Genomic DNA, 23722 nt, shown 5'->3' on the forward strand with positions numbered 1-23722 from the left:
CCTGGCCGTGAGTCACCAGCAGCAAGGGTTAGAAAGAGCCCAGAGGCATGGGGGGCAAGCACTGGGGCAAGGAGAGAAATGGACACTGGGGACGGCCAAGGCTGGCAGTACTCTGGGTAGTGCTGGAAGGGGCTCTGGGGCAACAGAGATGACAGCAGGCATGTGGGGCAGTAAGGTCCATCTCCGAGGTGTCAGGTCCCCAGCCTGTCCCTCTGCCCAGCCATGCCCACCCCATGGCAGGGCAGGGGCCCTGCTGTAGACCCATGGGGCAGAGAGGGAGCAGCTACAGGTGGACAGGAAACATGGGAGCTGCTCCAGGGTCAGACAAGGGGGCATGTCCCAGGGGCCAGAGGGGTATGAGCGCTGTCTCTGAAAGGATGATGCGAGGGTGATGCTGCACCAGATGATCTCCACAGCAACGTTTCCATCACTGGGGGTGCTGCAGCCGTGCCTGGACAGTGCAGTGGGGCTGTGCTGTCAGACCAGTCCTGGGCTGGCTCAAGCAAGAGGTCTGGGGAGCACAGTGGGATCCATCACCCCTCTGCCTCTCCCTGTGCCAGCCCTGCCTCTGTCCCCAGGCTCCAGGAGAGCTCAGGAGCTCTTTCCCGAGGCCGTGTACGAGGAGATCGGCTACAGCCCAGTGTTGGAGAAGCAGGCAAGATTTGGTCGCTCAGGTGGGTGTGTGTCCTCCCTGGATGCACATCTGCAGGACCCTTTCCCCTGGTCCCAACCCAGAGATGATCCCCTGAAGCCCCCCACACTGTGGTCCCTACAGCGCGGGTGCGGTGTGGTCTGCGGGGACAGCATCCAGGGCATCCCTCCAGGAGAGGAGGTTTCTCCCCACCAGCTTTGCCCGTCCCAGCTGCACAGCCCCTCTCTTCCTGCCCCTGCACCCCATGTGACACCTGAGGAGTGAGGGAAGGGGCTGTCCTAGGGCAGCTCTGGGAGCACCTTTGAGACAGTGTTTGTCCTGGGGGAGACGGTTAAATTCCCCGCCCTCCTCCTCATGCAGCCCCAGCTCTGTGGGTCCCCTTTCCCCAGCAGCGCTGACCATGAGACAGGTCAGTGGGGCTCGCTCCATACCACCTGCTCTGCATCTCTCCAGGCTCCTATGCAGAGGAGTCCCTGAGCCAGCTGCAGCCCTACCCTGGGGACACCGAGGAGGAGGATGGTCTGAGATCAGCACGAGGTAATGGAGACAGGAAGGTGTTGGTCTCCCTGTAGATATATGATGGACAGAGGTGTCATTGAGTGTCACCATGAGAGATGGGGAGGACATGGAGGTCTCCTGTGGTGCTGCCAACACCATTGTCTCAACCCTGTGTTTCCATGTGCATCGTCCTATCCTCTGCTCTGCAGGACATATCTTCTCACTGTCTCCAGCTCCCCTCTCCTTTCAGATGTTCTTGTTGTGCCTGGAGGTGACCCAGCAGATGGCTATGATGATGCCAAGGAGGTTCCTGACTTTGGGGAGGGTACTGCCCCTGAGCAGGGAGCTTGGGAAATGCCCAGGGTGCCAGAGGAGGGAGCAGGGCCCAGGGATGCACTCGGAGGTGAGAGGGAAAGATAGCGCTGCTGGTTCCTGGGGTGCTATCCCTGGTGCCACCCCTGTTGCTATGGTCCTGACACCCAAACCTCCTGGGGAGGGGGAACCTGCCGCGGGAGTTTTACTTGGAGGGACTGTGAGTAGGAGAAGGAGCCGAATGTGGTGAGAGAAGGGAGGAAGGTGATGTACAGACCCCATGGGCCATCTACAATATCCTGCCTTGCTGCTTGCAGGGGGCAGCCTGCGCTCCCGGAGAAGTGCTGGCGTCCCTGGAGCTGAAGGAGACACCTCGTCCCTGTCCCTGGGGAGCATGGGCTATGATGATGCTGAAGAGGTGTCTGTGGCACATCCCCATGAGGACACAAAGGCTGTGACACCACAGCTTGGTGAGCAACAGTCCCTGAGCCCCAGGCCAGGAGAGCCCATCCCTGCTGTGCAGCTGGGTGCAGCCAGGAGGGAGGAGAGCTCTGTGCAGCTGGGAGAGCTGTGAGCACCAGGGAAACATCTCCCTTTACCACGGGCAGCAGAAACCGCCTGCAGTTTCCTCTATTTTTATTCCCGCTTTTACACTCTGTGTCCATATTGGTTCTTATTAAAAGTCTCTGAGGGCTTTGACCCAGAGCTGGGGCTTGCCTGCCCAGGTGTTGGGTCACCTCCCTGAGGCTGATGAGGGGGAGCAGAGAACGATGACACAGTGGTAGGCAAGGAGCACATCTCAGGGACAGCAGGCTCGGGGTCAGGCTGTGGGGCTGCGAGAGCCCATGGTCCCTGGGGAATAATCCTGCTGCTCACCCCAAAACACCCCAGCCATCCCCAGGGGGGATCATGGCCCACGGATTACCTCCCACAATGGTGAGGATGCAGCTCTGCTCCCCACTGTCCCAGCACAGGGTGCACAGCCACTTTCTGGGACACACGGGCTGAGATTCCCTCTCCTCATGCTCTGCCAGGAGCCCAGTCTCCAGGGGCTGTTCCATGGGCTCCAGCCCGCACCTGCCTGAGGCTGGGGAGTCAGGGCAAAAGCAGCCCTGGAGATGCTGGGGATTGAACCCAGGACCTCCCACATGCGAAGCAGGCGCTCTGCCACTGAGCTACATCCCCTTGACACCTGCCAGCAGGAGAGACACTCTCCTCCCGTGATGTGTCTATGACGAGCACAGTCCTTTTGTCCCTTGCGTGCCCAGGGAACCTCTGCAGAAAACAGCACTTGAACCCTTCTGAGATGGGCAAGCTGGGACTGGCTCTGTGCTGGGGCCTGATCCTGGCACAGGGCTGCACTGCAGAGTGCTGCCCCTTCAACGCCTCGGCAGGGCAATGGGGCAGAAGGAGGCTCTTGCTGCAGGTGCTGCTCCCACGCTCTGGCCCACTGCGGGATGGGTCGATGGAGAGGAGAAAACCCCTTCCCCTGAGCCTCCTCTGCCACCCAGGGCAACACCCCTCTGTGCCACATCTGTCCCCAACTCCACAGCAGGAGCAGTGCAACAGGGTGAGGGAAATGCCCTGCCTGGGGTGAGGTGCCTGCAGGCTCCGATGGCATCCCAGGGCATGCTGTGGAGGGGACGTGGTGGCAGAAATCTTATACCCCCTTCTCCAGGCACCAGGTCTCCCCCTGCAGCCCTCTGTTCCCCAGCATCCCTGGAGGTGACTTGAAGAGCAGGCTTCCATCTCCATGGGTGGGCATGGGGGTTGGGCTCAGGGACCTTCCCATTCCTTCAGCACTGATGACTGTCCTGGCAGCAAAGCCCTGGGACAGCCCTGGCTGGGGTCTGTGTGGCAGGGTGGGTGACTGTGTTCAGCTGGTACTCAAAGGCTGATGGTTTGACCACATGCAGGGATGGTGTCCTCATGGTGGCACAGCTGGGACAATTGTGTTGCCCAATGCCATAGATTTTTCCCTGCTGAGCCCCTGCCTGGCATGGGGGTTTGGGGGAATCAAAAGCAGACCACAGTGCCTGTGAACTTCTGGAGTGGTTGAGTGGAGTTAAGGGGATGGACTGCTCACCTCTTCCGCTTTGCACACATGACCCCAAAACCCATCCTCAGCAATGACTCTCCCATTCTTGCTCAAGAAAGGCCTAGAAGGACTCTTCTGGAGCAGTGATAATCCTGCAGGCATTACCCCTGCAGCCAAGCGTGTTTGAGCTCATGCTCAAAGCTGACAAGACAGTAACTGTGCTTGGACAGACAGTCTCTCCCTCTCACCACCTCTCACTTGCGCTCAGTCACAACAAAAGGCAGACTTCTCTGCAGGTGCATCCCTAAGGAGCCAGCTGTGAGGCAGCAGAACTGCACGGGGTTAGAACATGCACGTTGCTATGCGACTGTAGTCCAGCATGTGCCATTCCTTGCCCTGACTGGGGAGAGGCTGAGGCTGGAGACAGAGGGAGATGTGCTGGGTCACAGCTGTCACTGTGTTCCTGAGGGGCGAGCAGGGCTCCCTAGCAGCAAGAGGTTGCAAGAGGGGAGCCCAGCAGCTTGTTGGAGCTCATGAGCAGGTCTTTCTTCCTCTGTGCAGGGACTGATGGCTGTGAGGGGCTGCAGCTGGTCTAGCCAGTGCAGTCTGGTGGGTGAGTCTATTTGGGCACGGCTTTGCCAGCTGTCCTTGACACATCAGAGGTCTCACTGTGACAGACCTCTGGAGGGAGGATGCTGCCATTCAGGCCTCATCTCCAGGGAGTGGATCTCCCTGGGACTGGGGTCACAGTGGCCTCCCCCATGGGCAGTATGCTCTGGTCTGCAAGCTGAGGTCCAGGTGCAGGATGTGTGTGAGGAGGGGAGCAGTCTGTGCACCATCAAGACTGACAAAGAGGAGAGAGACAAGGTCTTTGCAGAGACCACACAAAGGAAAGGTGCCAATTGCTGTGGAGCAGGGAAGGAGGGACAGATGGAGAGCACCCCAAAGAAGCACTGAATGGAGAGTCCTGTTGAGGCGAAGACTGGGGACTTGTGCAGCAAGAGGAAGGCTCCTTCTAACCTGCAGATCTGCAGCTACCGTGCAGGGGCAGTGCTCTGGCAAGAGGTGAAGGAGCAAGGAGGGCCAGGGTAGGCTGGAAGAAGCAGGCAGGCTCTGCAGAAAACTGAGCGAGTATACCACTGTATCAGCCCAGGGCTCAACCAGGGACCTTTAGATCTTCAGTCTAATGCTCTGCCAGCTGAGCTACTTCAGACCTGCCCCAGCAGCCCTTGTCCCAATTCCACCCCTGCCAGGCCACAGGCTGACACACATGAGGAGCATTCCTTGGCAAGGGTCCCAGGGAAGAGCTGTTCCTGGCCCTGGGCAGAGGGACCTGTCCTCTCCCTGCCTCCATGGCCAGGTGGGCTCCAGATTTGGGTGGAGACCAGCTTACACTGGGCATGCCAAAATGTGTGTGGGACTTCAGTCCAAACGTGACAGTGGCAAAGCAGGTGGGCAGGCCAGGCACGTGTAACTGCAAAGGCTGAGGGTGGAAGAAGTGTGGGGCTCTTGGAAGACCTTATCTCCTTCCCCATGGAAGGCCTCCTCCCCACCCTATTTTCCCCAGCTGAACTTCACTCCTTTATTCCCAACTCTTCTACCTCCTCCCCTCTGAGCAGCGCTAGGCCATGGGGAAGGGGGGTTGTGGTCAGTCCAGAACACTTCCTGCCTGCTGCTCCTTCCTTCTCCCACTTTTCCCATGGGGTCCCTCCTACAGGCTGCAGTCCTTCAAGATGAACCTGCTCCACTCTGTGCTCTCCACAGGCCACAGTTCTTTCAGGAATTACCCAAATTCTCCAGCATTGCGTCCTCCACGGACTGCAGGGCTTACCTTGTCCACCATGGTCTTCTCCATAGGCTGCAGGAAAATACCTGCTGTGCTGTGGTATTCTGCTTGGGCTGCAGGGGAATATCTGCTCTGGTGCCTGGACCACCGAGGGGGTGGTTCTCCTCCCTCTTCATTGACCATAGTGTTGCAGGGCTGTTTCTTACATGTTTTTTTTCCACTAACTCCTATTCCAGTCTGGCAATTGTGCCCCTTCTTAAATACATTTTCACACCAGTTCCACCAGCTTTGTTGCTGGGCTCAGTTTTGGCCAGCGGTGGGTCTATTTTGGAGGTGGCTGGACCCAGCCCTGTCTGGCATGGAGGCAGCCCTTGGTCTTCTCTCACAGAGGTCACACATGCAGCCTCCTCGCTACCAAAACATGGTCATGGACACCAATGCACTGTGTAAATCTTTGCCTTGCTAAATGGTGTCCCCTGCTCTTCCCTCATCAAGAAATCCAGCCTAGTTGCTGGGGAGGAAGAGAGAGCAAGAGAGAAGGCCTTGATGCTGTGAAAGCACTCTTCCGCAAATAGCTACAACACTGGTGTATTATAACACTGTGGTCACTGTCCTGGTTTTGGCTGGGTTAGAGTTAATTTTCTTCTTGTGGGGGTGGTTACAGCAATGGAAGCAGAATAATTGGCAGCACAGAGGCAAACCCATCTGGGCTGCAGCATTGTGGCAAAATATTGCTGCCTGTGTAGAGAACCTGGTGGTAAAAGTATGTCACGTAGATGCTCACGTACCCAAGAGTCGGGCCACTGAGGAACATCAAAACAACCAGCAGGTGGATCAGGCTGCTAAGACTGAAGTGGCTCAGGTGGATCTGGACTGGCAACATAAGGGTGAATTATTTATAGCTCGGTGGGCCCATGACACCTCAGGCCATCAAGGAAGAGATGCAACATATAGATGGGCTCACGATTGAGGGGTGGGCTTGACCATGGACACTATTGCATGGGTCATCCATGAATGTGAAACATGCACTGCAATTAAACAATCCAAGCTGTTAAAGCCTCTGTGGTATGGAGGGCGATGGCTGAAATATAAATATGGGGAGGCCTGGCAGATCGATTATATCACACTCCCACAAACCCAGCAAGTGCTTACAATGGTGGAAGCAACCACCGGATGGCTGGAAACATATGCTGTGCCCCATGCCACTGCCCGGAACACTATCCTGGGCCTTGAAAAGCAAGTCCTATGGCGACATGGCACCCCAGAGAGAATTGAGACAGAGAACGGGACTCATTTTTGAAACAACCTCATAGACACCTGGGCCAAAGAGCATGGCATTGAGTGGGTGTATCACATCCCCTATCATGCACCAGCCTCCGGGAAAATCAAACGATACAATGGACTGTTAAAGACAACACTGTGAGCAATGGGTGGTGGGACATTCAAACATTGGGATGCACATTTAGCAAAGGCCACGTCATTAGTTAATACTAGGGGATCTGCCAGTCGAGCTGGCCCTGCCCTATCGGAACTTCTACACACTGTCGAAGGGGATAAGGTCCCTGTAGTGCACATAAAAAACATGCTGGGGAAGACAGTCTGGGTTACTCCTGCCTCGGGCAAAGGCAAGCCCATTCATGGGATTGCTTTTGCTCAAGGACCCGGGGGCACTTGGTGGGTAATGCCAAAGTATGGGAAGTCCGATGTATACCTCAAGGGGATTTGATTTTGGGTGAGAATAGCCAATGAACTAAATGGTTTGATGTCACTTGCTATATAATACTGTATGTCATCACTTTTATGGTGACTATACACCATATCAATGGTATTTCAGTAAGGATCACCCAGATTAATGAAGAATGAGCTTTGATGAAACCAAGCAAAGTGCAGCAGTGATGGAACGAGAACTGGCTTCAGCATGCAACAATGCAACACCACGCACCATCTCTCCTGCCCTGAAAGACTGTTATGACAGATAGAGCCCAAAGTCATGGACTAAATGAACTCAATGGACATTGTAGAGGGATGGCCCATAGACCAAGGGAATGATAGCTGTGTGTATATATCTAGAGACAGGGAAAGTGGTGGTGATTAATTGTATTAGAAAGGGTAGAACCTGGGCATGACATAGATGGTATAGAATAAGGGGTGAACACTGTCCTGGTTTCGGCTGGGATAGAGTTAATTTGCTTCCTAGTAGCTGGTGTAGTGTTGTGTTTTGGATTTTAGTATGAGAATAATATTGATAACACGCTGATGTTTTGGCTGTTGCTAAGTGGTGTTTACGCCAATCAAGGACTTTTCAGCTTCCCATGCTCTGCCAGGTGCAAAAGAAGTTGGGAGGGGACACAGCCAGGAGAGTTGATCCAAACTGACCAAAGGGCTATTCCATACCATATGATGTCATGCTCAGTATATAAACTGGGGTGAGTTGGCTGGGGAGCAGGGGTCACTGCTTGGGGACTGGCTGGGCTTCGGTCGGCAGGTGGTGAGCAGTTGTATCAGGTTTTTTTTCCTTGGGTTTTGTTCCTCTCTTTCTCTCTTATTGTTTTCCTTCTCATTACAATTTATTATTACTATTTAGTTTTTGTTGTTCAAATTATTAAACTGTTCTTATCTCAGCTCATGAGTATTCTTACTTTTGCTCTTCCGATTCTCTCCCCCATCCCACCAGGGAGGGTAGGGTGAACGAGAGTCTGTGAGGTACTTAATTGCCAACTGGGACTAAACCACAATAAAGGCTTGACTAAAGTCCAAGTAGACAACATGCACAGCCTTCCCCTCATCCACTAAGCGGTTCGCCTTGTCATAGAAGGAGATCAGGTTAGCCAAACAGGACCTGCCTTTCATAAACCCACGCTGACTGGGCCTGCTCACCTGCTAAACTCCAGTCAACTGGCACCTTCCCTCTTAGCCAGGACTGCTGAGAAAGGATTGAAAGATGCTTGGTGGGGACTTCTGCCAGCTCCCTCAGTACTCTTGGGTGGATCCCATTCAGCCCCATAGACTTGTGTGTGTCTCAGTGGTGTAGCAGATCACTAACCATTTCCCCTTGGATTATGAGTGCAACAGTGGGAGATTTGTCGGCTCATTCCCTCCATGGTCTCTTCAGTGATGGCTCTCAGTGGGGACCACTAACAACCTCAGAAACTTGGAGGTTTGCTGCTGACTTTTACTTCTCTAGAGGCCAGTTCGTTCTACTTTTAGTATCTGCAGTTCAGGAACTTGGCACCACAGGGCTCATTCACATACAAAATGCCCTAAGAAGCCAAGTCTCTGGGCATAATCTTCTTAATTCCCCAGTTCTTATGTGGTTAATTAGAGAGATTTCAGAAGTGAAAAGATTTCAATACTCAAAAACAGTAAGAAAGGATTTCTTTTTCTTCCCCTTTTCTTCATTTGTCTGCTGACACATTAAGGGCTATCAGCAATCTCCAAATCACATTGAAAGTGAACATATTCAAGACTGAATACGTAGAGAAGGCAAGGCCCTGTGTGGCAGACACTCTATGGGCAACCTTTGTCCCTCCCTCCAACCCCACATGTCTCTCATCAGGCACCTGGGATTTACAGCACCTTTGTTCACATCTGAGCTTTCTCCACTACAGTCTGTAGCTGCATGTTTCAGCCCATTGGCACCAGTTTCCACCTGCTTTGCTTGGGGAACGAGCTGCACCCAGACACAGAAGGATGTTTCTTAATTGCCAAAAAACAGAAACAAATGAAGGCACAGTGCAATAATAAAAAAAAAAAAGGCACTCCTCTGCTGTCTATGAAGTGCACAGTACTTCCCCCAAAGTCCACTCTCCACAGTGGATAGCCTTAGACCTATAGAAAACACATTTTTGTGTCAAGCACAGATCCCAAGAAACCCCAAAGCACTCCCTGCCTCAGGCTCTGTCCATATTCAGTCTTGGCACACAGTGAGTCCCACGCTGAACTCACGAGCTCCCTCAATCCACAGCGGGAAGCAAAGACACAAAGTGTACAAAAGGCTCTCTTTTGACTAGCCAAACCTGCATTCATGCCAACATCTCTGGGTTACAGGACCATGTTCTTTGTAGCCTCTGCAGCATCCAGACCTACTCATTCCTCATTCTCCTCCAGCGCTGGACAGCTTGGGTGCAATTGTCCAGGCTTCCTTTTCTACTCAAGAGAAAGCAATCCGTTGTCTCCACTGAGATGCTTTGCCCTACCCTGCCTGTCCAACAGCTCCTGCTCCAGAAATGCTCCCAGCAGCCCTGGGTCACATTTTGTGGTACCATGTCAGGGCTTCAGCTACTTCCGCGTATCTTGGAGGCAGGGGCCACCTCTGTGTGGGCAACTGTATCAACCCTTGAATGAAGATGTTAAGCAGGAGCTGAGATGTATGCAGAAAAGGCCTGGGTGTACTAAGTGTATAAGAAGTCTTCCTTTTCAGAACTTTGATGCTGCTCTGTAAATTCTCACGATTTTTCCATAGGCCATGAACGTGGACCAGCGAGCTGATGGCACTTTCTCTCCCTCTATGTAAATAGAGATTGATACATCCAGTCCCTTCTGACTGGTAATTTTGACTTTGCTCAAGTAGCCCCTGATTTGAATCCTATCCAGCATTGGCTGTTTCCTTCCAGAGTCCTGCCTTGAGGCACAAAGGCCTGGGAGACCTTGCTGGTGATAACTGAGGCAAAGAGCACACTAAATATTTCCGATCTATCTACACCTGCTCCTACTAAATTTAGGAGTGATCCCATATTATCTTTGCCTCTTCTTTAACTCTCCCTGAAGTAGTATCAGCTCATTATGGTGCCCTTGAATTTACTTTCAAGTTTCAACTGAGATTTGTTATAGACCAATTCTATTGTGGGAGGATGCTGTCCTTGAAGACCAGATGTACTGAGCTGTGCTGCCATTCAGTGCTGCTGACCATTGGATCCCCACTAGAACTGCCCAGAACAGGCCAAAGTCTGCTCCTCTGATGTCTGGCATCTGCAGTCTCCTATTTTCCTTCCTCAGTCCCCTCAGGAGCTGGGATCCAATATTTTAGGGTGACAAGAGCCAAGACTTACAATGATCTTCACACCTCTGACCAGATCTTCCTTGCTGGCAAGTGTCAGACCCAGGCTTGCCTTACTTTTGTTGGCCCACCTGGCATCTGTGCTAAGCAGTAGTCCCAAGAAACTCCAGAAGCTGCCTGGACTGTTTGCATGCTGCTGTGTGCCCCTTCCAGAAAATGCCAGGGTCATTAAAATCCCCAGCGAGGCCCAGGCTTCTACATCCAGAGACTCCCTGGCGGTGCTTAGAAAAGACTGTGCCCCCTTCTCCACCCTGACTGGGGGTTCCTCATCTCCCACCACAATGTCACTTTTACTGGCCCCTCCTCTGATCCTCACTCACAAGAGCTCAACAAAGTTTTCACTTGCCCACATGGAGGAGCTCCACAAATCCCAGCAGCTTCTTCACTTTGAGAGAAACCCCACAGCTGAGCCTTCCAGCCCACCTATCCTGAAAAGCCTGTACCCATCCATTGCAGCACCCCAAGCTGTGTGACTTGTTCTACCACGCCTTGGCAGTTACTCCATCGACGCCAAGAAGCACAGGCTCCAGCTCGTCCTGGCTCTGCCCCTGGCTGAGGGCAAGGGTGCACATTTGGGCTGCAGCACCTCAGGGGAAACCTGGTAGCAAGCTTCCAAAACCCCGTGTGTGCAAAGGCTTTGCCTCAGAGCAGAGACATGCCAGGGTGGACAGCAGATGGAAGACTAAAGCTGAAATTGGATGCCAAGAGAGTGAGGCAACCCTGCTGTCCCCAGGGACAGAGAGAAACAGGGCTGGGAAATGCAGCCCTGGAAAGAAACGGGTTTACTTCAGTGGTGTCTCTGCTGCCCCTGAGGGTGGATGGGAAGGTGATCTCCATGAATGACAAGGTGCTGCTGACAGGCCCACTGTCAAAACTGTTGGTCCGTTCCTTGGCTGTATCCTCAAGGGGGTGACTAAAGGTTGGTGGAGGAAATAACCAGCAGTGTGAGAATGTAGTCACACCAGTGGAGACCCCAGTGTGATGTGCCTTGTGTTCCTGGACTGCCCTACGTCTCCTGGGTAGAGAAGGGACAGACCTTGCCACAGTGCAGTGGTGACAATCCGTGGCTTGCACAAAGGCACCGAAGCTGTCTGCAGTGCTGTCCGGGGTGTCCGTCACATTCTTGCTCTGAATGGGGATGGCTTTCCTGGGCTGTACCTGCCAGCCGCATGTCGTTCTGTGCCAGAGCCTTGGCATCTCATATAACACTACAGGCCTCTATTTGCACATTAAATAGAGTAACTGTCCAGAATTTGATTAAGCAATGTGGGGATGAAAACCGTTGTTATAGTCAGTGGAGATCTAGGCAAGCCAGCTGAAGGAAAAGACAGAGAAACGCAGCTCTCCCTATGACACAGGACACTATTTGGTCAGGAGGCAGTGTAGGCTGCCAGAAGATAGTAAATAGGGGCAGGTGCAGCTGTCTTGCACATGCCTTGGGCAACCTCTGGTACCTCAAACCTCACCAGATATTTCATCTAAACAGCCACCTCCTGCCCTACCTCTTCATCATTTACCACGGGAGCTGAGACAAGGACCTCACATGCAGGTGCCTCTTTAACGGAGGCCTCAACTGAGGCAAGAGGAATGCCGCCTTCTGTGGGTTTGTGACAGGCATGGGAGGGAGCTGGGTCCCCCTCCAGCGCTAACAATAGAAATGCAGGCTGAGATGCCTCAATTGACTCAGCTGAATCCCTTCCCTCAGCAGGAGTAAAGAAGATCCCTGCCTGTCATTGTCTGGCTGTCCTGCCGAATAAGAAGACAAAAAAGGTGATTTTTAGACCTAACTCTGTCTCCGAGAGGAGCAATGCCACTGCAGGAAAGAAGTGTCTCTCTGCAGCTGAGGGAGGGAACATTCAGCCTCTTTCACAGCAGGTTCCCCTGGAGCCCCAGGGACACCTGGAGGGAGCCCAGAGGGGCAGAGGAAGTGCTGCCTTGGGCTGCTCCTCTGCTGCTCAGCTGGGCCGGGCTCCTGGGATGCAGGGAGCTCCTGGCAAGCGGGCAGCACTGCAGAGAGACAGCTCTGCCCAGGAGCGGCTCCTCCAGAAAGTGCAGCAGGGCTGAGGGCAGTGCCTGCAGGCACCGAGGGGAGACGAGTGCGGCAGAGAGAGCTTAAAGGCAGTGTGGGGTGGGAGGACAGAGCTGAGCTTGTTCACAGAGAAATCTTCACAGCATGTGACACAGTAAGTCTCTGGCAGCAGGGCAATGCAGATGAGTCTTGCAGAGCTGGCACATGCCATGACTGCTAGGACCTGTGAGGATGTCTGTCTTGGCTTCTCTGGGGTGAAGAAGGAGGACGTAGTCCAGAGCAGGGCTTCCCCGTTGCACTGTCAGAAGGTTCTCCTGGGGATGGCTGCAGGGGTGTGAAGCCGGGTGTGCAGGCCGGGCTGCCCAGGGCTGTCCTTCAGAGCAGGGTCCCTGTGCCCCAGGGGGCTGTGTGCCAGGGCAGGGACCCTGCTGCCTGCCCGGGTCCGCACTCAGCACGCCCGGGGAGCTCCCCATGGCGCTGCGGGGGGAAGCTCTGTGTGGAAGGAGCAACTCCTGGCAGGGCAGGCAGGGTCCTGCTGTTGAGTGGGTGCTGCATGGACCAGGGCTGCTCACAGCTCCAGGTTACCCCCAGGGCATTTCCAAGGGGACTTTTCCAGAGAAAGGTCAAAATGGGGATTACATTAAATGGAAGGAGTCAGTGCTTTGAGTTTCCTGTCCTTGGTTGGCTGGGTGGGCCGTGGTTGATGGAAATTTTTTCTGCACTCTGGAGAAGACCCCACTTTTAAGTAGGACTTCTCTGAGTTTCTCCTGAGCTCCTGTATATACAGAGATGCCCCTGGTCAGTACTTTGCTGCCAGGAGGTGTCTGCAGGGCAGAGCAGAGAACACAGCGGGTGGGATGGGGTCTGTGAGCACAGACAGGGAGGACACATGGGGACAGAGAAGCAGCTCCCAGCAGAGCCAGCTCCAGGCAGCAGAGTCATGGGCAGGCAGGGAGAGGGAGCTGCTGCCAGCAATGCCATGGGAGGGGCTTTTGGGCATCTCCCTGACATCCCCTGCAGCACAAACACTTTCCTGGAGCACCCCCCTGCTCTCCTCTCCCATCCAGCACAGCTTCTGCACCCAGGGTCTTGGGGTTTCAGGCTGAGTCTTCTTCTTGGCAGCCTGACACCCCATAAGGAGAAACACCTGAGGGCCTGTTTGTCTGTCCCTGTCCTTCCTCTCTTGGCAGGAGCATTGGGGCATTTCTCTGTGTTTCCCCTCCTGTCCTTGCTGCTTTTGTCCCCACCTTACCTGGGGGCTCTGGGCACTGCAGTGTGTGGGGCTGGCAATGAGCTGACCCTCACTTCAGGGCACCCCATCCTCAGGATTTTTGACTATTTTGCTGGGGGTCCTGCTGGGCTGCAGGCTGCCTCCCCACAAGGGTACAGCTCTCCCATGGCATCTCTGTGCCCCAGAGAGGAGGGAGCCCCATGGAGACGAATATCCGGTGCTAAGGCCATGGCAATGCTGCTCATCATCTCTATGTGGGCAGCTGCAATGAGTCCTGTGTGTCCCTGGCTGGGAGGGGGGAGCTGAGATCCTCCTCAGGTGGCAGGGAGGGCTTTGGAGATCTGCACTGAGAAACTGGATTCCTCTGCTCTCAGCAGTGTCCCGTTTCTTCTCAGGGGAACATCAGGGTGTGATCATCACTCCCGCACAAAGAGCTGCAGGGAAAGGGCAGCTGAGACCAGGGCTGATGGAGAGAGCAGCTCTCCATAGCCTGCACTAAGGGACAGTCCCTTTGCCTGTCAGCACCCACACGGTTTCACTTGGAGTGCAAGAGGAATGCCAAGGCTTTCTGCCTTAAAAACACTCCTCAGTTGTGGTGAGGCAACTAGAACAAAATACACAAACCAAAATCCCCACAGCTCTGCTCTGCTCTCAGGTGAAATGGGAGCAACAATGCTGCAAAGCTCATTGGTATCCAAGGCGGATTTAATCCGAGATGGCCCTGTGTTCCTGTTTACCTTTTGCTGTAGGGCAGGACCGACACTTCAAGAGTCCACAGCAGACCTCCCTGCTCCCAATGGCACCCTCTGCTAACACCACGCAGAGCTCATAAAAGGGACGTGACAAAGGTCTACCTGAAAGGGGCAAGGAAGTCTGGGGGGTTTCCATGAGAACTGGAATAGGTTTTGCTCAGAGAACTCTGCCTTAACTTCTCACTGCCTTTTCCTCCTTGGACAGGTGCCCATGCCCAGAAGCAGCAAATGTCCAATGCCAGCTCCATCACTGAATTCCTCCTCCTGGCATTTGCAGACACACGGGAGCTGCAGCTCTTGCACTTCTGGCTCTTCCTGGGCATCTACCTGGCTGTCCTCCTGGGCAACGGCCTCATCATCACCACGGTAGCCTGTGACCACCACCTCCACACCCCCATGTACTTCTTCCTTCTCAACCTCTCCCTCCTTGACCTGGGCTCCATCTCCATCATTCTCCCCAAATCCATGGCCAATTCCCTGTGGGACACCAGGGCTATCTCCTACAGGGGATGTGCTGCCCAGGTCTTTCTGTTTGTGTTTTTCATTTCAGCAGAGTATTTTCTTCTCACTGTCATGGCCTACGACCGCTATGTTGCCATCTGCAAGCCACTGCACTACGGGACCCTCATGGGCAGCAGAGCTTGTGTCCACATGGCAGCAGCTGCCTGGGCCGGTGGTTTTCTCTATACTGTGCTGCACACTGCCAATACCTTTTCAATACCTTTCTGCCAAGGCAATTCCCTGGACCAGTTCTTCTGTGAACTTCCCCAGATCGTCATGCTCTCCTGCTCAGATGTCTACCTCAGGGAATTTCGACTTCTTGTGTTCAGTGGTTTTGTCTTTTTGGGGTGTTTTGTTTTCATTGTGCTGTCCTATGTGCAGATCTTCAGGGCTGTGCTGAGGATCCCCTCTGAGCAGGGACGGCACAAAGCCTTTTCCACGTGCCTCCCGCACCTGGCTGTGGTCTCTCTGTTTTTGATCACTGCCTTGTTTTCCTGCCTGAAGCCTCCCTCCATCTCCTCCCCATCCCTGAATCTAGTGGTTGCTGGTCTGTACTCGATGGTGCCTCCAGCAGTCAACCCCCTCATCTACAGCTTGAGGAACCAGGAGCTCAAGGTAGCAGTCTGGAAACTGATGACTGAATGTTTTCCAAAAACTGTAGTGTGTCCATCTTCTTCAACAGATGGCTCATAATGTCACTCAGTACAGGCACAGCCTTTCTTTATTAGTTTCTGTGCTTGTCATTCTTGCTTTTTTATTTTATTGCTTTTTTCACTTGTGATCATGTTGTCCACAAAGAGATATGGACACTCCACTTCTGCTTCATTATCTACCTCACTAGTGTGACCCAGCAACTGGGTAAATAAGGAGCTATACTCCTTCTCTAATTAAACAAAATAAATGTACTTGCATTGTCTGGTCTGTCTGAGACCCAAGCAACTAAAACCGAGCCAAATGTTTTTCCTCATTGGTTCCCTCCCAAGTTAGAGGGGAAAAGAAGGACCTAAAAGCTTCCTTGGAGACAGGGCAATGGGGCAATCACGGAGTCCCCCCTACCTGGAAGGGAGAATGTTCCCAGCCCTTAGACAAATCTCTTCCTCCTCTCTCTCATGACCTGCATGGTGTTTGTGCTTGGGAAAACTCTCATCATCATGCTGGTGGTGGCAAACCGGCATCTGTACACTCCCATGAGCTGCTTCTTGGGGCATTTGTCTTCCCTGGAGACCTTCTACAGATCCAGCACCCTGCCCCAGGTGATGGCCCACTTCATGACTGGGGCCAGCACCATCTCTGCTCATCACTTTGTTAGTACTGTTTCCTGCACATTTGGCATGTACAGAGGGTTTACTACTGGTGACCACATCCTATGATGAGTAGCGGGCTGTGTGCCACCCCCTGCTCTCTACAAGACTCATGAACGGGGACATCTGTCTCCAGAGGACAGCTGCACCTTGGCTAGGGGGATTTCTGGCAACTACAGTAATCATTTCAGTCATGTCCCAGAGAGAGTTCTGTGGCCTCACTGGAGTGGACCACTTCTTCTGTGAATTCACCCCATTGCTGGAGCTCTCACACAGTGACACCGTGACACTCATGCTCTTGCCTTTTAGAACCTGCTTTTTAGATCCCATCCTCCCCTTCCTGTTCACATGGGCATCCTGTGCATGCATCAGAGCTGCAGTGCTGGGGCAGATCTCCCATCCAGTATGCGCAGGCAGAAGGCCTTCTCCACCTGCTCCTCTCAGCCCACTAGTGCCACTGTTTTCTATGACACCCTCATCCTTGGGTGTATGTTGCCCAGAACAGCTGTCCTGAGAGAGTTTGGCAAAGCCCATTTTCTACATCATCCTCAGGCCCCTGCTCAATCCCCTGGGGGGAGTGGGACACTGAGAAAAACACTCAGGAAAGCTGTGAGCTGCATCGAGAGCTCATGGCAGCTGTGGGCCTGCAGGAAGAAATCACTTCTGGTTCTCTTTTGAACCAGCCAAGAGGACGTGGACTGGCATGTGCTGTGTCCTGACCAATCCCCTGGAAGCATGGGACATGGAGAAGGCTTTTGGTGTGAGCAGAAGCAGAGAGGTAGGTGCTGGTGGAGCTCGCTGGTGTCATCGTGAGACCTCTTTCCAACATGTTGGAAAAGCCAGAGAGATCAGAGAGGTTCCAAGGTCCTCAGAAAAGGCAAATATCAAACCCATGTTCAAGAAGGGCAAGAAGGAGGACTGGGAGAATGACAGGCTGGTCAGCTTCCCCTCAGTCCCTGGGAAGGTGATGGGGCAAGTCCTCCTGCAGCCATCTCCAGGCACTTGAAGGACAAGAAAGAGGTTGCTGAACCCATGTGGGAGGTGAAAGACGGACATGTTGTGTGCCTGGACTTTTGCAAGTCCTTGGATGTGATCTCCCGTAGTCTCCTTAGAGCAGGCTGTTGGCATCTGGACTGAAGAAGTGGATCATGTCGTGGGTGGGAAGTTGGCTGGACTATCAGGAACAACTGCCATTAGTGGTACAAAGTCCTCCGAGGAGCCAGATACTAGCAGCATCCCTCAGGGATCAGCAAAATCTCATAAACAATCGTCCAAAGCCTAGCAACCCTGGAAATTAAGACTTCTTCAGCTGTTACATAGAGTTCTTGTTCTGCACAGGTTTCAACTTTTTTTCTAAAATTGACATTCTGGGCTTGAGTCAGTTGTGCGCACAGAGGTGGCCATTGCATCCAAGATACCCTGGGGTAACTGAAGCACCTGTGTGGGAAAGGTAACCCAGGAACCCTTCTGGTGATGAGCTGGTTTGCAGGCAGGGTACCTCTGGCAGGGCGCAGGGCATCGCCTTCCTCCAGTGCTGCTGGGTGGGCTGTGAAGAGGCTGTGAAGAGGACTTTCAAGCACAGCAGCACAATGTGTCCCCTTGGATGCTGGCTGTGAGGTCACTTCTGTGTGGTCAGCAGTGGGGAGAGAGATACTGTCAGGTTAGGAAGGTCATGCAAAAGCTGCCCCCAACAAGATGACACATTTGGGGAGGTGAGGAGGAGCCTGGGCAAGAGAAATGGGAGATTTGGGGGAGGGAAGAGAGGCTTGGCCAACAGACACAAAAGGTTTGTAGAGGTCAAATGGCTTATAGTGATGTTGCTGTGAAAACAGAGACTGTGAAAACATTCATGTTAAGCCCTTACACTATCTCTAACCAGTAACCTTCAGCCCTAACACGACCCCTAAATGCTACTCCTGCCCCTGACAGTAATCCACTGTCACTAACCTACCTGAGGTTAGGCTATCCCTAACCTAAAACCTTACGACTAAGCCAAATCCCAAACCCATAGTCCCTTATCCTTACTCTTATCCTCTTACTCACCCTAGCCTTTAACCTTAGCATTAAGATCCTAGCCTTAATCTTAGCCCTGAGCCCAGCCCTAAACAAAACTCTAACCCACAAAGCTCACCCACACCTTAAACACTACCAGACTCCCTCACCACACCACCAAACCTTCCCCCTAGGCCTTTGCCTAACCCCTAGGCCTGAAAGGTGAGCTCTAAACCCAAAGCCCTAACCTGAACACCTAACCCCTGAAGCCCTCTTTCCCATGCTCTGACCCACTCATCACCGTCCCCTCTCCTCACCCTTACTTAAGCTGTTTGGCCCCTTGGGGCAGGGCAGGGATCGTGAGGTCTCGGAGCAGTCGCATGGTGTCAGAAGAGGAATGTGAGGTGACCTGTATCTGACCAGCTCATAGGCCACAAGGAGGAGATGGGTGGGAATGCTATGGTGTGGTCAGCTGTGCTTCAGGGTCTCATGGCACAGCAGGAGGCACGTGGCTGTGAAGGTGGCTGTGAGGTCACTTCTGTCTTTGGAGTTGATAGGCCAGCAGCAGGAACATGGCTGGGAAAGGCACTGTGAGGTCACTTCTTTCGGAAGTAGCTGGTAGCTCAGGCCTCGACTCATGGCTGGAATATGTGCTTTTAGGCTCACATTTGCCAGCAGCCCTGATAAGGCAGCAGAAGGCACCTGGTTGGCACACTGATTATGAGATCCCCTCTGCTGAAGTTCCTGGGCGCTGTGCAGTTGAACATGTGTATCCATGACCCAGAGGAGGCAACTCTCACCATGTTTAACGTGAACAAATGCCGGACTCTGCCCCTAGGACAAAATAATGCTGGGCACAGCTATAGACTGGGAGAGGAGTGGCTGGAGAGCAGCCCTGCAGCAAGGGCTCTGGGGGTGCTGGTTGACAGCAGGCTCAGTAGCAGTCAGCAGTGTGCCCTGGCAGCCAAGAGGGCAAACCGCATCCTGGGGTGCATCAGACACAGCATGGCCAGCCGGCCAAAAGAGGGGATTATCCCGCTGCATTTAGCAATGGTGCAGACTCACTGTGAGTACTGTGTGCAGTTCTGGGCCCCACAATTTAAGCAGGATGCAAGGTACTCGAATGAGTCCAGAGGAGGGCAACAAAGCTGGTGAAAGGGTGGAAGGAATGTCCTGTGAGGAGCGGCTGAGGACACTGGGCTTGTCTAGTTTGGAGAACAGGAGGCTGAGGGGCAACCTCCTCGCTCTCTACAGCTTCTTGAGGAGGGGAAGTGGAGAGGGAGGTGCTGATCTCTGATCCCTGGTATCCAGTGACAGGCCACGGGGGAATGGTTCAAAGCTGCGCCAGGGGAGGTTTAGACTGGAGATTAGGAAGCATTGCTTTACCAAGAGGGTGGTCAAACATTGGAACAGGCTTCCTAGAGAGGTGGTTGATGCCCCATGCATATCACTGTTTAAAGAGGCATTTGGACAATGCCCTTAATAACATGATTTATCTTTTGCTCAGACCTGAAGCGGTCAGGTATTTGGACTAGAAGATCATTGTAGGTCCCTTCCAACTGAACCATTCTATTCTATTCTATTCTATTCTATTCTATTCTATTCTATTCTATTCTATTCTATTCCGTTCTATTCCGTTGTATTCCGTTCTATTCCATTCCATTCCATTCCATTCCATTCCATTCTATTCCATTCTATTCTATTCTATTCTATTCCATTCTATTCCATTCCATTCCATTCTATTCTATTCTATTCTATTCTATTCTATTCCATTCTATTCTATTCTATTCTCTGTAGCTGTACAAGGTGGATCCCTCCAGCAGCTGGGCTCAGACACTCAGTCTCCTCAGTCGCTGCCCCTGGATACCAGCCTCCCCAGTTGCAGGCACCTGGACATACGAGCCCCTGAGGCCACAGCCCCTTTCCAGATGCTAGTACAGAACACCCCAGTCACACACACACCCCCTTCCACACACACTCCAGTCTCTCCGTTGCTGGCACTATTGACATAGGGGCTGTCTGACCCCCTGCTCCAATTGCTGCACTCACACCCCTGTGCTCACATGTTCATGCAGAAAAGGGATTGCCTCACACAGGAAAGAGTTAGAAATTAAGTTTAATGAGAAGACAGGACAGACGGCACTGGTCGGGGTCCTCCCCTAAACTTCCATAATAAGTCTCATGCAATCCAAAAATGCTCTTCCCTGCATCCCATAATGTGTCCTACACCCCTAGGCAACAATGCCCTTAGTGCAAATGCTGATCCCGAGAGCTGCTCTCAGGGACTCATCTTGATGGGTTTCACACCTGGACAACGGGGCTGATGGCTCTCCCAGGGCAGCCCTGGAAGGAGCTGGGACAAGGTCTTCATTCCTCAGGAGCCTGTAATTGGGGGTCCCACCTGCCACTGTGCCTCTGTGCTCTTCTGGGTTTGTGGGGATGGGCTCTTGATGAGCTGCTGGCTCTCCTGTGATGGGTCTGGGAGCAGCTGGGGCAGGGTATTAACTGACTTACTCCTCCTGCCATTGTTAGTGCCTTCTTGGTGTGTGCAGATGAGCTTCTTATCACTTAACCAAAAAACAATCCAACAAGAACATCAATCTCCTGAGGCTTCTGTATTTGCAGGTTACATACATATGCATTGGTGTTATTTAACATATGACAGCAGCTCATGGGAATTGCTGTCCAGAAATGCATCATGATTAGGGGAAAAGCCGTGTTGTTGCAACGGCTTCGTTCAGGGCCAGTATCACAGTCTTGTTTCTAAGACTGTAGATGAACGGATTTAAGAATAGGTACAGGACAGTGTTCAGCAAAGCTACAATTCTGTTTGTCTGCAAGGAAACATCCTCGGAAGGACGCACATAGGGAGCAATGCAGCTCCCATATGCAATGGCCAAGGTGGTGAGATGGGAAGAACATGTAGTAAAAGCTTTTTTTCCTCCCAGAGGCTGCTGGCAGGTGTAGAATACAGAAAAGGATGCCCATGTAAAATGCCAGAGTGAAACATAGGGAACCCAGTATGAGACATGATAATAAAACAGACTCTATTTTCCACAGCAAGCTGGTGTCAGAGCAGGACAGGTTGAATAAGGGGGAGTTGTCACCAAAAAAATGGTGGATCTCGTTCGAGCCACAGAAAGTCAGCTTGTAGAGGAGGACCAGATGCTAACTCAAGACTGTGATGCCTATGACCCAAGCAGCAATGACCAGGTGGACGCAGAGCTGAAGCTTCATGATGGCAGCATAACACAAAGGCTGGCAGATGGCAACATAACGGTCAAAGGACATGACAACAAGTAGAACCAACTCGGTACAGCCCAGGGCAAAATAGAAACAGGATTGGGCAAAGCAGCTGCTTAGTGAGATGGTTCTCCTACCAGAACCCAGGATCACAAACAATTTGATGCTTGTGGAGGATGTAAACCAGATTTCCAGGAAGGCCAGATTGCTGATGAAAAAGTACATGGGGGTTTGCAGGCGGTGATACACACACACGAGGAAAATGATGGTTGCCTTCCCCATCACTGTTGTCAGGTATAGGAGCAGAAGGACCAGAGAGATAAATAGCTGTAGTCTTTGATCAAGCCCTGAGAAACCCGCTAGGATGAACTCAGTCACTGCAGTTTCATTTTCTGCTCCCATGCTGAATTTCAGTTCATCCTGCTGAGACAGGAGCATGGCAAAAAACAAGTGTGATGATTTTACAGTCTGCATGAAAAGTTCTTCCTTCTCTGCTTCTTCCCTTTCTTGCAGTCTTCCTATCTAACACAAACATAGTCCTTCAAGCAGTTCTCACACCCTGATTGTTCCGTTTGACATTTCAGTTAGAGTCCTCAGGGAATTTGTTGTCTTCTTTCTACCTTTTTCAAACACTCACAGAGGATTCTTTCTCCAGAAGAGAAGATTGTAAAGAGGCTGTTAGCTATTTCACCCCATTCCTGGGAAATTCCAAATTCACTCAGACCTCTTGCAAACATCTGTCACACCTAAGTGCCAAACTCATCTCTTCTATTGCACAAATGCTAAACCATCAAATCAAATCAAATCAAATCAAATCAAATCAAATCAAATCAATCAGTATGTTGAAAGCTATTCTTTCTGCTTTTCAGTACTTGCCTTTTTGGACGAGGAATCCCTGAGAATCTGTTCATTTCAAAAGAAGTAATATACAGGATCTCTTTTGCAATGCCCTGCTTTCTTCCACAGCTTCTTGCTCTCTGCTTCTTCAGGAAAGGGGAGGGGGTGGAATAGGGACCAAGTATAACTCGTCTTCTTTAGTACGCTAAATAATGACCGAAATTCATCATGATCCCACACAATCTGGCACACAGACTCTCTCATCTGACATCCATCTGCACTGAAATGCACTTGTTTCCAAACAGTTGCTCATTGCTATTACTATCCAATGTCCTGACCTAAATGGAGAGCAAGAGAAGAGTGTCTGGAAGAGGTTTGCAACCTTTCTTTGGCATGCCAGACATAGGTTGGGAGGAACCAGCCTCTAGCGTTTTGTCTTGTCTCCCTTGACTACAGAGGGAGCCTCGGGAAAACCAGTTCTCACAGGCACCTGCAGTGAAGTAGATGACAGTCACTATTCAAGTCTCAAACCACTGATTTATTAAGCTATTATTTTTTAAATCAGAATCCACATCTAACAGAAGGCAGCACAAGAAAAAGATATGCAAGAAAGACTGGTGTGTTTCCCTTCATCTTTACATTTGTTTTCAGACATAGAAAGGAGCAGAGCAGATGACTCCCAGAGTAGGAGGATTCAAAATGCAAGGGGAGGAGAGGGAGGGGAGGAGATGGCGGGTTTGAAGCAGTGAAAGAAAGCTTCTCCACAGACTGTGTTGTCCCCTCAGGCTCTGTCCCAGGGCAGAATGGGTAGCACTTCCACAAGGAGTAAAATGGGAAGTTCAGTATAGGGCAGCGCTCCATGTTTGCCTTGACATTGTAGCTTGGGGCTCAGGCTAGTCTTAGATCCCAAGTGCCTGGCTTGTTCTTTGCCTCTAGTCCGGCGTAGGGGAACCTCTGCACTGGGTTCATGTGGGAAACTTGCTGAGATTAAACCACTGGCTGTATTTGAGCAAAAGCTCAAGCTCAGTCACCTACAGCGGTAGGACTGTAGTAGATCAGTACCTGAGCTCCCTTTAGCCGCCAGCAAGTTAGGCACCTTTGCCCCTGGGAGGGGTTTGGATTTCCTCTCTCCTCAACGGGCAGAGCCTGGCACCCCTGAGGGTGATTCATCCTGTCCCACATTGCCAGTCTCCTCAGCTTGGAGGAAATGCCTCCTTTCTCCCCACTGGCCATTCCTGGAGTCTGGAAGGAGCAGCTGTGGCACATATCTCATTGCAGTTCTGCTCCAGGAGTGTGAAGAGCTCATAGCTCCTTCCCCTGCCTCCTTTCCCCTCTTCCTAAGAGCACAGAGGTCCAGGGGAGGGCAGCTGAGGGCTTCCATCCCCACAGGGCTTCAGTTGCGCAGTGCTCACTTTCTGCGACACAAAGAGAACTCTGAGCTGCAGCAGGAACCTTCAGGAGACTCTTCTATAAACCCAGCAGGCACTGCAGAGC

General features: G+C 52.3%; 1 protein-coding gene, 1 non-coding gene and 1 pseudogene across 2 annotated transcripts; 1 reads left to right on the forward strand and 2 right to left on the reverse strand.

Moving 5' to 3' along the window:
- Nucleotides 1-2575: 2575 nt before the first annotated feature.
- Nucleotides 2576-2647, reverse strand: TRNAA-CGC (transfer RNA alanine (anticodon CGC)). Its single transcript has one exon. It is a non-coding gene; the product is annotated as a tRNA-Ala (tRNA).
- An 11935-nt stretch (nt 2648-14582) lies between these two features.
- Nucleotides 14583-15548, forward strand: LOC142403569 (olfactory receptor 14C36-like). Its single transcript, XM_075489816.1, has one exon. The coding sequence runs from the start codon at nt 14583-14585 to the stop codon at nt 15546-15548; it is 966 nt and encodes a 321-aa protein (XP_075345931.1).
- A 5302-nt stretch (nt 15549-20850) lies between these two features.
- LOC142403633 (olfactory receptor 6E1-like) lies at nt 20851-21829 on the reverse strand (annotated as a pseudogene).
- Nucleotides 21830-23722: the final 1893 nt, after the last annotated feature.

The sequence above is a fragment of the Mycteria americana genome, unplaced genomic scaffold, assembly GCF_035582795.1.
Source record: "Mycteria americana isolate JAX WOST 10 ecotype Jacksonville Zoo and Gardens unplaced genomic scaffold, USCA_MyAme_1.0 Scaffold_39, whole genome shotgun sequence".
Taxonomy (NCBI): Eukaryota; Metazoa; Chordata; class Aves; order Ciconiiformes; family Ciconiidae; genus Mycteria; species Mycteria americana.

What these genes read in the sequence shown, in the direction of transcription:
- LOC142403569 (XM_075489816.1), top strand. Translation starts at nt 14,583, where the DNA reads ATGTCCAATGCCAGCTCCATCACTGAATTCCTCCTCCTGGCATTTGCA.